The 12,270-nt window shown below is 45.8% G+C and overlaps 1 protein-coding gene across 1 annotated transcript in view; it reads right to left on the bottom strand.

The window, feature by feature from the left end:
• Nucleotides 1-6,595: 6,595 nt before the first annotated feature.
• SP110 (SP110 nuclear body protein) overlaps nt 6,596-12,270 on the bottom strand; it is a 37,698-nt gene continuing 32,023 nt past the window's right edge. The window contains exons 17-21 of the mRNA XM_033111928.1: nt 9,940-10,055; nt 9,180-9,288; nt 8,818-8,889; nt 8,131-8,271; nt 6,596-7,106 (exon numbers count right to left, since the gene is read on the bottom strand). Coding sequence (XP_032967819.1) covers nt 6,993-7,106; nt 8,131-8,271; nt 8,818-8,889; nt 9,180-9,288; nt 9,940-10,055 — 552 coding nt within the window. The 3' untranslated portion in view covers nt 6,596-6,992. The remainder of the gene's footprint in view (nt 7,107-8,130; nt 8,272-8,817; nt 8,890-9,179; nt 9,289-9,939; nt 10,056-12,270) is intronic.

The following is a 12,270-nucleotide window of genomic DNA, read 5'->3' as shown; positions in this document are numbered from 1 at the left end:
TAAACTTGTTGAAAACACCGCTTCCTGGGCATCATTCCTAGAGATTCTCACCCAGGGCCAGGAACCCCCAAATCTGCATTTTAACATGTTCCCTGGTGATTCTGAATTGGTCAACCGTTTTGTGGGAAAGCAGGATTTTCCCACTCCAAAGTATGTCTCTTTGGCATGAAGATGATTTTAGGCTGATTATTTTTATGAAACAAAAGTCTCAGGAAGACCTTTATACCTCCTCCTTAACTACCTAAAAAGAATTTAGATAGAGGGCCTGTTCCAGGAAGAGATCTATCACGAGAAATAACTACAAAGAAAGTGAACCAATTGTGGTGGGCTTGGGGGGAGGTTGGCAGGGCCTGGAGATCAAATTCCTCCCTGTGTGCCATTGTCTCTGCATGGCATGGCAAACATTCTTTTACCAAACATTTGCCCTTTCCATCTTCCTGTGAATTGCCTTCCTCCCCTTCTCCCTAGTTCAGAATGGCATATAAGCCTCAATTAACTGATGTCTGTGGGGCCCCTTATTTGTATGGAGTGCCTGTACATACAAAATTAATTTTTTCCCCTCCTGTTAATCAGTCTCATGCCAATTTAACTGTTAGACCAGCCAGAAGAGCCTATAAGGGTGGAGGTGACATGTGTCCTCCTCAGCAATTTAAATGGGAAGTGGACAGATGTACAGCCATCTCAGAAAAACCCTTTCTAAACACCAGCTGGTCAAATTTACTTTATTAAGGCCAAAGACTCCTCTGTGGATGCAGCTTCCTCACCCAATCCTGGCCTGCAGCGTCCTGTGGAGCAGCTCATGGGGGAGGGGACGGCCTTCTTGCTAATGGGTCGGTCTGTAATTCAGGTTCCAGCAAATGGGAGATTCTAGAGTCCAGGTCTGAAGGAGTTGTGGGCCATCTCCAGGCGGGGTCCATCACCCGACTCCAAGCTGTTGAAAAACTAGACCCCATAGCCCTCTGTCCAATCCACATTGCTTCGTGCACCTCAGTTGTTGCATTATGCTAGCTGCAAGGTTTGAAACTCATGATAAAGAACAGAAGGGGCTGTCACTGTAAGAAAATCCTCACGTGACTGTCCAACGGGTTATTCTTAGCAAGTCTGATCTGGGGAAGACCTGGCTCACGTATTTGATTGGTTCTGGAGCTCCTTTACATAGTCATTGAGGGCATCTTTGCCCCCTTAAAAGCTCTCACTGCTTCCTTTTAGTTCCTAATTTCCACAGGGGTTTTACCACCTCAGTGCCTTTCAGTCTCTGGAGAGGGTCCACACTGCCCTCTGGTGGCGGAACAGCATTGTACAGTCCCCTGTAGAAGTCCAGAGCGCCTGCTCCGTCCTTTCAGAGCCTGGCTCTGCCAGAGCTGAGCTTGGAAAGCACCTGAAAAATGTACTCAGTCCACAGGCTGATTGCCAATTAAGCCTAACTCTTCCGAGGGTGCATGTAATTGAGCAGGAGACCATGCCTTCTCAGCTCCTAAAAGTGAGTTTTCCGAGGTTGAATTTTGGCTTCAGCTGGAGGTGGGGGGAATATACCTATTTTTACATAGAATGACTCCAGTAACTTTTACTTCTGCAAAGCTTTCCTTTGTTCCATTTTTGCATCTTTAGCTCTGCCAAGTTTCAGGAACCATTTTAAAGTCATATATAACCTTCTGTGTCACAACTTGGGTGGAGGCCGTCCTGAATTGCTCTGGGCTCTCAGCAGCCCTGGCCAGTGGCGGAGGGAAGGAATGAAACCCAGCTGGCCCCGGAAGACAGAAATAACCCGGGTGCAGGACTAGGAGGGGTCCCTGTGAACAGGCAATTGGTATTGTTGGTAGGGGTGTCACCGACATTGGTTTTATTAAGAGTTTTTGATGTCTAAGGAGGTGTGTGCTGAATTTGCTCAGACTGGGCAGCGGGAGACCAAAAGGAGGGTGGCCTGTGCCTATAACTCATTGTAGGGATGGAGTCCCAGAGAGAGGTTTCCAGGCTCACGATCTCACGTGGAATGGTGCTGGCTCGGATAGTAGATGGCCACCAGCTGTGACTAGTTGGTCATCAGCTGTAACCAGTTAGCCATTAGCCACTAATATAACTGCCATGGCTATGCTAGCAAGAGTGGATTGCTTCCAGCAAGTGCGGTTAGCAAGAGGATTGTGAATTTCGGATCGTGTTGATCCTACTTCCTGTGTCTCCCCCCGCCACCAATGAGACTGGGGTGCAGGAAGACCCCTCTTTGGGATACTGGAGGATGTTTGCTTTTGTGTCTCAGGCAGCCACCATCGAGAATGTAGTGGTATGACTCCCCTATATATGGCTCCGTTGCTGTTCCTTTGGGGCCTCACCATGTCCTGCGTTCTTGTGAGGGGAGTGGGAGCTGAGTCCCTGTGTTATACTCATAGAGGTTGGGGGAAGACCAGCTGAGCTAAGCAGAATAAACCAAACCCTGCTCCCGTGGGTGGAAATAGTTTGAAAACCAGGAGTGCAGTGCAGCAACAAAAGGGAGGCAAAGGGAGAGCCTGTTCCAGAGATAGGGGTCTTGGTTGTCTCGGCAACCAGACTGATAAAGGTTGAAACTTCCAACTTGAAAGAAATAAACGACTCTCTAGTGTGTGTGTGTTTAATAGAGTAACCCAGAGCCACGCTAGGAGAGAGCGAGCGAGAGCGCAAGCTCATTAATTCAGCTTATCATTGCCAGAATGAAAGAAAGGATCATATATGGATTCAAGATAATTTAAAACAGCAATTCTGTCCACTGGGAGACCCGTGGGGAGGAGTACCTTTTATCATAATGCATTGAGATTATGCTGGGAAGAGAAACCTCTAGTGCTCTCCTTAGACTGATATGGAAATCTGAAGACTATACCAATGGAATTATCATCTCTAGGACCCATCATTCCCTCCCAGAATGGCACCAGGAGTGGCAGACTTTATGGCCATAATTGTGGTCTTCCCATATAATGAAAGGAATTCTATTTCATTACATGTTTTTCTTAAGTGCTCAAACTGCCTCCACCCTTTTCTGGACCATAGGTGAAGTCAGTCCATTTCACAGCTCACACTATTATGGAAACACTTGGACATAGGAACTAAGGAGATCGTATGCATTTTCTGTGTATCAGTCTGTGACACTAGGTACCTCCATGAAAACTCCAACACACTATTCTCCAATTCCTCACTGGGAAACTGGGAGGTCCTGCTGAACAGTTTCTGCTTTGCTATGGGGGAGAGGGGCGGCTCTGTGATGGTGTCCCTCACTCTTTGTGTTAGTCAGCTCGGGCTGCCATAAGAAAATCCCACAGACTGGGTGGCTTAAGAACAGACATTTATTTCTCACAGTGGAGGCGGGGAGTCCAATGTCAAGGTGCCAGCTGATTCAGTTCCTGCTGAGAGTGCCCTCCTGGCTTGCAGACGGCCACCTTCTTGCTGCATCCTCACATGACCTTTCCTCGGTGCCTGTGTGGGGAGAGGGCTCTGCTGTCTCTTCCCCTTCTTGTAAGGGCACTAATTTTAACTGGTTAAGGCCTTTTTCTTTTTACCGCATTCAATCTTTACATGCCTCCTTATAGGCTCTATCTCCAAATACAATCACCTTGGGGGTCAGGGCTTCCAGATATGTATTTTTGGGGGACATAATTCAGTCCGTAACAATCCTTCATTGACACTAAATAAGAACGAAAACTCAGAATCACAGATCAGGACTTAGTAAGTTGCAATGACTTTTTCTATCTTTGTCTTGAGCAAAGAAAAATACTGTAAAAAAAGTTTATATCCTTTAAGGTTTGGTTAACAGATAGCAAGTAGCATTATTAAAATACTAAAAAAAATTATTCTGTTTAAAATATTGACCACAGAATGCAACCATTTTAAGTTACCATATTTAAGTCTCATACTAATGACCTAAGAGGAGGAGTGCTTTCTGGAGCTTTTTTCTCCTTTTTTAATAAATAATAAATAGGGAGGACAGAGAACAGATAGTCAGCATATAGATTATAGATGTTCTTGAAAGTGAGCCCAGAACAAATGGATCAGATTTAATGGAGCTGAAAAAAGAAGCGGGTAGTTATATGGAGAAGAGTCCGAGTGCCAGGCAAGATCAATGATAAGAATATTACATTGAATCCTATCCAGTCAAAAATAACTAAATATGTAACTACAGAGAGAAAGGGAGAAATTTCATATGTGTCTACACACTAACAAAGAAAAAATATTCTGGCTGAACTCAGACTTCGGGGTTATAGAATAAAATGCCCAAAGATAGTGGAACAAAGTCTAAATCAATTTTGAAGGAGAGAAGACTTGATAAGAAATGTATTGTAGCATAATATGTATTGTAGCACAAAAGTGGATAGACAGGAATTAGGGGATATGAGACCCTAATTGACCCTAATGACCTTAGCTCAAATATATAGCATGTTAAAGATATTTTATTTTTGGTTCCAATATTTAAAACAAATAAGTTAAAAATGCACCTTGAAGCTTGCAGGTATTAGAAGAATTAAAAACTGTTACAATGCCTCTAGAATGGAAGGTGGAAACAAAGAAATACAGACAAAAAACATGGAAGTATTCAAAAAAGAATAAAATAAGACAAAATAAGGCCAATTATTTAAAAAAAATGCAATGGATAACTTCTTAGAAAAATATAAAAGTAGAACTGATTAAAATAGAAATAGAATGTCTGAAGAGTCTAATCACCATGAAAAAGCAGAGAATATCATCAATTTTACCTCCCCAAAGAACTCTAGGCTCCATAATTTTATGAATTGGTTAATTTAAAGCACTATAAGCTATTCCAAAGCATATAAAATGGTAGAAAGTTTTAGGAGTTATTTTTACCAAACCAGGATCACCCTATATATATATCTGATTATGGCAGCATACAAATACTTACAGACCAATCTCATTTATAAATACAAATGCAAAATCCTAAAACATACTCTCTGCAATAGTATTTTAAATATGTAACAGAAACAAAAATAAATTCCATACAAATTTAGAATTCAACTGAGTAAATTTTCATACTGATGCATAGAAATTCTGAAACTTGTTGTTGCAGTTTATAGAGTTGAGCAAGTGAGTAAATACACTGTGGGAGAGAGAGAAATATTGACTAGAGGAAGAAAAAAAGAAACCTGTGGTGCTGGGTGGGAATTACAATTTATGATATTTATAAATCATACCTGTGTCACCCTTATCAAGGAATGTTCTTTGTCGTGGGGTTGGGAGAACCAGCAACATGTGCCCGATTGGATTTCAGAATTGCTATGGACCAATGACTGCTAAGTGCCTCCCAATCCCCCCTGTTTGATTGCAAGTGTCCACAGTGGTTATTCCGTCCTGTGTCATTTACGAATTTTGAGAGTGGGAGTAGACATAACTTGTTTTTCAGTTTCTGTGTCTTTGGTTCAAGAGAAGATGCACCTAAGGAATGGCACATAAAGAATGTTGTCTGGTCTGAATCTGATAGATGATGAGTCCTGGCCTTTGTTCCAATGCTTCAGTGAGTGTTACTTCTGGGAGGATGTACTTTGCATGTGGGAAATGTGAATTGCTGTGGTCAGAGGGTGAACTATGATAGAGTGTGTCTGAAGATGGTGGCAACATTTCTTCATAAGCAACATTCTCCTTTGAAATGTGACTTGACCACTCCTCCCATCAAGAGGTGCAGTCTGTTTTCCCTTCTTTTGCTTCTGGTCCTGTGACTTGAGTAGACTGATATTATGTGGCAGAAGTGACTTGGTGCAAGCATAAGTGGGCTGAGTCAAAACCATGGCAAATGTAAGACAACATCACTGAGCACTGCCTGAATTCCTGAATGCAGAATAGTCAGCAACAAAATGGTTTAAGCCACTAGACTTTGGGGTCATTTGTTACACAGCACTATAAAGCTAATACACCATCAAAGAGTGCTAGGGTCATTCCAAACAACTCAGGAGCCAGCTTGAAGAGACTCTCACTCATTGAAGATGGACAATTTGAGCAGCAATAAAAATATTAGCTGCAATGTTTTGGAGAACATTAAATATATTTACATGTAAATCTATGTGTTCAGGATGCTTTAAAGAAAACGAAACCTCCCTGGTTACTTTTAGATGTTATTAGGGAAACAACTCATTATTTTCAACACGTTAAATGAAGAATGTAGCATTTATCCTGCCTTTCCTGTAGAAACGATATTTCAAAGTAACCAAGTAGTATTGAAAGGAAGCTCTTCTCAGAAGAATTCGACTAATAAATATAGAAGGAATGATAGAATTAGAATATCATTATTTTGCAACCCGTAATGAAATAATGGCTTTAGTCAATGAACATCAGTGGCTGCTAAAATCATTAGGTGAAAGGATGATGTATATAATAAATGGATCAGGCTGGTAACACTTGAAGGCGCTGATCTTAACATCACAAAGGAATCCATATCCTCACTCACAAAAAAACCAAACCAACACCTTTCTCCCCTACCCCAAATCTAAGCAAGCTTCTAGATCTAGTTTACAAAATATCTAGTTTACAAAAAAATGCCACGGGGTGGGGAATGGAGAGAAACATGCCACTAAAGGGATGCAGGGAAGTCCAGAATATGAAAAATTTTATAGGACAAGGACCCCACGTTCTTCAATGAATAGATGGCAAGGATAAAAGGGGGCAAATTTATAGATTAAAAGGGACTTAAGAGACAGATTAGCCAATGCCATGTGTGGAACTTGTTTGGATCCAGAGTCAAACAAATCTACTGTAAAACGATTTATGAGAAACAAGGAGAATATGAACTATGAAGCATATTTAATGGAATCAAGGAAGTATTCAATTTTTTTTAAAGTGTGAGGGATAACTTTTAGCTGTAAAAAGGAATAATAAAAGGGAGTGCAGGGGATGACAACGCTGTGAAGTCTCTGGATTTGTCAAGAGGACAGCCGATCCCATCCCAGGCTCACTGGCATTCCAAGGACGAAAAGGGTCCCATCATCTGGGCCCTGAAGTTGGGGCGCCTCAGTCCTTCCAGGACAGGGTCAAAGAGGAGCCTGGGAACTCTTTTGACCGGTGTCATGAAAACTGAGCAACTCTTTGAGATCCTTTTCAAATGTTGCCTCTAAATCCAGTCCAACCTGACCAAGGTCGGAAGCCTGAAAGAGAAAAAGGAACAAACACACAGATGTCTAAGGACACAGAACCAGGACCATTAAATCACTTCTATTTCTTAGGAGTCACACCCTCCTTTTTCTGGATGCTATGCTTCCCTAGCAGTCAGGCAGACTGGGTGGTAAATTGCTGCTCCTACACCGAAATGGATGAGATTCTGCCTGGTTACCTTGGACCTCACAGGTGGTCTGCACTGAAGAGCTGATTTTGATCACAGCAAAGCCTGAGCTTGGTGCAAAATAGACAGAGGAAAAGCATTTCTTGAAAGCCCACTCATTGAAGGAAGGATGACCCTCCTGTTCTCCAACATCCAGCCAGGCCTGTGGCCAGCTCCACACGTGGACACAATTTATTGCTGGTGGCATTGAGGAAGGGAGGGAGGCTGGGTAGACATGACAGCCTTCCTTAGCTACCTCCCAAGAACTGTCTGTATAAAGGAGAGTAAAAATCAGGATAAACTCAAGAAACTAAAGCTAAGAATGCCTTGGGTTGCGAGAGAGCTGACCTAGTTCTCTGCTAAGGAAGGGCAAAGCCAACATGACCTGCAGGCTTTTCCGGGTGATGTTTGAGTCCACTGGGACATGCAGGTGTAATAAAGTCAAGCATGAGCATCCTGGAAGTTTAATTTACATCATTTTGTTTCATTCACTCACTGATTTCTGTATTTCTGAGGCATGAAAAACAATGGAACCATACACTGCCCTTCCTCTCAGTTTGAATGAGGAGGCTGGACAAAATCGACTCTTTAGTGGCAGCAGCCTGCCAGTATGGGACTGGGGACAGAGTTTTTTCAGGCATCATTTACAAGGAAGCTTCCCTGTCCTACTTGCTGCTCTTTTTGACATCCATCCCTGGAATGCAGAGGGCTTTCTTCTGTAATCCTTGTCTTTTTGACCCCTCTCTGGAAAGAGCCTGGGCACAATTCTTGCAAAGTTCTGCTGTTCTGCTGTCCCAGAAATTAGGGGAAAGTAGAAAGGACGTGAGAAGGAAGCAGGACATGCCCTTTACCTTGTAAAATGTTTTATGGTTGCGAAAGATCAGGCGCATGTCCCGTACGAACCACGCCACAGTATAGACTTTCTCAGTCAGCCTTTCCTTCACCAGGTCCAACCACATGGCTTCCTTAAAGGGCTCAGCATAATCTCGAATCTAGATACAAAGCCACCAAAGGCGTGATGTTAGCATGGCCATCATGACTGAATGGATCCAACTTCAATACAAGCCTTTATTTCCAGGCTAATAATGATAACACCATCTGACACCTACATGCCAGGCTTTGTTCTAAGCACCATATTAACATGTGGCCTCCACAACAACCCGATGAGATAGATACTAGAATTACCCCCATTTTACAGATCAGGAAACTGAAGGATGGAGAGGTTAAGTAACCTACCCAAGAGCTCACAGCTAAAAAGTGGTAAGAGCTGGGACTTGAACCCACAGTTGGGCTTCTGAGTCCAAGTTCTTAAATCCTAAGTTATCCTTAAGAAAGAGATTCCCACCTAAGAGAAGGTGAAAGTAGGACCCAGGGAGGTGAAGCTAGCACGGGGGATGGAGTTGGTCCCCCTCCCGAATCTGCAGCTTACTTCCAGGTCTTTGCTGACAGTAGAGCCTGCAGGACTCATACTTCAAGTGTGTAGAATGAGTTTTACGTAAGGGATACCCGGAAGATGAGAGTCATTAAATGTGACTTACATTAAGTGGGGTCTCCGCAAAGAAGGAGCTTTGTGGATGACAGTAGGCCTTCAAGAGGAGGAATTCACATTTCTGTAAAGCATCAAGAGGACTTTGAAGTGGAGTGCAGCTTGGTGACAGAGCAGCCGGGCCTGTGCCCAGATGCATGCACAGGAGCCGCCAGACACACGGACCCTCCGACCGTGTTTGTCAAAGGGCCATGAGCTGGATTGAATTCTGTCTGGATTCCATGTTTGGGCACTGAATCACCATCCTCCGAAGCGAGACATCAAGAGCTCCTTTGGGTGCCCTTCCCCTGCTGAGTGACTGACTTCTCACGTGTGAATGGAAAGGACAAGGCCTGGGGTTCCCACCTGACTCACCAATTGCTGCTCAGGGCGCATCTGTCTCTCCAGGACCTCAGATCCCTTGTGACAGTCCTGACTTCCTGGAGACGCCTCCATCCTGCAGAAGGTGCAACTCCACGGGCTCCTGAGAGGTCGGGTATCAGTGAGCGAGGGCAAGGCCCCTGGAAACAGCCACATTCCTATGGCTGCCACTGTCAATGGGCACAGCTGATGGACAAAGGAGAGACTTCCCAGAGTCTCCAAGACCCCCACATGGGGAGCTGATGACCACCCCTCCCTGCATTGAGGGTAGCAGCTGGGGGTCAGTGGCTGGAAGGTGGTGTCAGGGTGAGTGGTGAGCTGTCCTTTCCCCATCTGAGCTGCTGGGAGCACAGGAAGCCCCGCCTACCAGGCCTGATTGTGGGAAACTGGGCTTTAACCTCTGAGGACCACAGGCCTCCATCAGCCCATTGAAAACGTAGCAAAACGAGGGAATCAGGCACGATTTCCTCATCTTTCTGAATTAGCACAGAACAGACAACTGGCACTTCTCAGCCCCATCCCTCCTGGGCAGGAGTCTGGGCTGTTAACCTAGGGAAGGATATCTGCCTGGGGCGGAGGCAGCATGGTGGCCCAGCCGCAGACTCACAGACACAGGGCTGTCACCGACACCAGACGGAACGGAGGCTGCTCTGGGTCACACCTGCCCCAACCAGGCTCACAGGTCCTGCTCTGCCATCCGCAGCTGAACCACCAAAGGCAGAGGTGTGCACGTGGCAGGCTGAGTCTCACTAACCTGTCAGCCTCCGCAGGCGGGATGTGACAGTCCTCATGAAAGGCTCTCGGACAAGTGTTGCAGCAGAGTAGGGATCCCCCTTTACAGCACACCTCACATTCATCCGCGTTTTCCCACTGGAAGGGGAGACAATGCAGGCACCGCTGGGATCAGTGAGACCCACGGAACACTAACTGAGGGCCTCTGGGACACACCGTCCCTGCCTGTCCCCGAGTGGGTGCTTTCAACCGCACTGACGTGGCGCTCACACAGAGTGCTGAAGGAGGGCCAGCCTGGCCTTTCAATCCTGGAAGAGCAGGTGGCAAGAATTGTCACAGTGCCACTGAAACCACAGATTCTCAGAGGCGGAAGGGACTAGCAGGTCATGGAAGCCCATGCTACACAGAGTGTCTGAGGACCACTGGCACCAGCCTCGTCAGGGAGCTGCTTAGACACGCAGGCCAGGCTGACTAAAGCAAAACCTGCATCTTAGCAGGATCCCGGCTGGTTTACGTGAGACGTAAGCAAACTCAGCTGTAGGCAACTCCCTCGTTTTACAAGCCTGGAAAGACAAAATGTCTTTTTTCTGAAGAATCAAAGCAACTTACAGTACCTAAGCCAAATGGGCACCCAGGCTGCCCGCACCTGGGGTCAGAGCTGTGCCCACCCACTAGGTGCCATCGCAGGCAAGGTGTAGGTGACTCAGAGAATAGCCCCTGAGGTTGTGGCTGACAAACAGACGACAGTGTAGGGCTCCATACACACAAGACACTGTTTTCTCTGCACTCATACGTCAGCCGCACGATCACCCCCACAGATGCTGGGGGGTGAAATAGACCATCTGGAGTGGGAACAAATGTTCGACGGGTCTGGGAATCTGTCCTGTTTAAGGAGAGAAATCCCACCACTGCCCTCAACTGTCCAGAACACAAGCACGAGGGCCTGGGTGAGGGCACAAAGAAGGAAAATGTTTTCTCCATTCTGAACCTTAGCCACGCAGCCAGAGTAAAAATTCCCTTTGGTTTGGGGATGGTGTTCACCTCTGTCATAACTGGGGAGGCTTCCCAGCAAGCTCCTTCCATGTACCGGCCCCAGGACTTCCCCCGTTCCCCACTAAGGTCCGTGATCTTCCTGGCTTTCCCATCCTGAACTTGCCAGTCTGCCTTTCTTTGGCGTTGGGGTTGGCACTCTACGGCCATTCTTGCCCTCTGACTGGACCCCTGGCCTGTCCTGGTCTAGGGTGCAGATGCCAGTTCCCCAGGTAGCCCAGCTTACTCCTCAGCTCCTCCCAGGTGAGACCATGGTTGGGTCCAGAGCCCTGCGCTCAACCCCACCCCCATGCTCTGGAGTGAAACACTTTCCAACACACATGATATGACAAAGAAACAATCGAGAAAGGACATACAACTCCACTTTCCTTAATTAGGAGGTTGTCTCTGGTTTTTACGTTGACTGCGGACAGCTTTCACCTTCTCCTTTTCTCCTCTATCTACATCTGGGCAAGTTGAAAAGAAAGCGCATGTGCTCCCTCCCTTGGCCCCATAAAGAGTTCAAACCAGATAGGTGCTGTCCAAGCAAGAGAATCCTCGCCCTGCCCCTAACTGTCCTCCTCAGCCCCGTAAACTCCAAGCTATACCGCCGTACAGCAGCAACTGCTGCCCGCACCCTGGGCCCTTGGAGATGCAGCCTCTCAGAGGCCCTGAGCCTGGGGTTCTGCACCAGCTACCCATGTGGCCATGGGTCATGGGAACAGCGCCTCACAGGGCAGCCAGAACATGCATGTTTTCAGTATCAGCATCAGGTGTCTCGATGGTGAACATGTACCGAGCGGCACACGGGTGGAGACTGGGCGTACTACAGGGCAGCAGTGACAGGGGATGACGTGGCTGAGGGAAAGGCCTGCAACCGTCCATTCAGTCAGAATGAAGCTTCACTCCCCTTACCTCACGGTGGCTCCTGATAGGTGGGGCTGAAAGGTTGGGTCAAGTGTGTCCCTGGCTATTATGTGGCATTATGACTAAGAAGAACCTATAATATTGGGGCCATTAATTAATGATCTGGATTTTAAATATCTTTATTTTTTTTTTCCTGGTTACAAAAGTAATAGATGGTCATTATAAAAATACCACATGTACATAAATGTAGAATATGGAAGGCAAATGTCCCCTGTCATCCCATCCCAGAACAGCCAATTTTTTCAGATATTTTTTAGTCATAGACCTGCATATTCACATACACAAAACTGGACTCCTTTCATATATATTACTATCAGTTTAAACTTCCAGAAGCTCTCCTGACCTCAAAACCCTTGGATAATTTTCCATTGGACGAATCCATGCTTTAAAAAGAAAA

This window comes from Rhinolophus ferrumequinum, chromosome 8 (genome assembly GCF_004115265.2).
Source record: "Rhinolophus ferrumequinum isolate MPI-CBG mRhiFer1 chromosome 8, mRhiFer1_v1.p, whole genome shotgun sequence".
NCBI classification, from domain to species: Eukaryota; Metazoa; Chordata; class Mammalia; order Chiroptera; family Rhinolophidae; genus Rhinolophus; species Rhinolophus ferrumequinum.
Note: the sequence above shows the minus strand (reverse complement) of the source record. Positions and strands in the feature narration are given on the sequence as shown.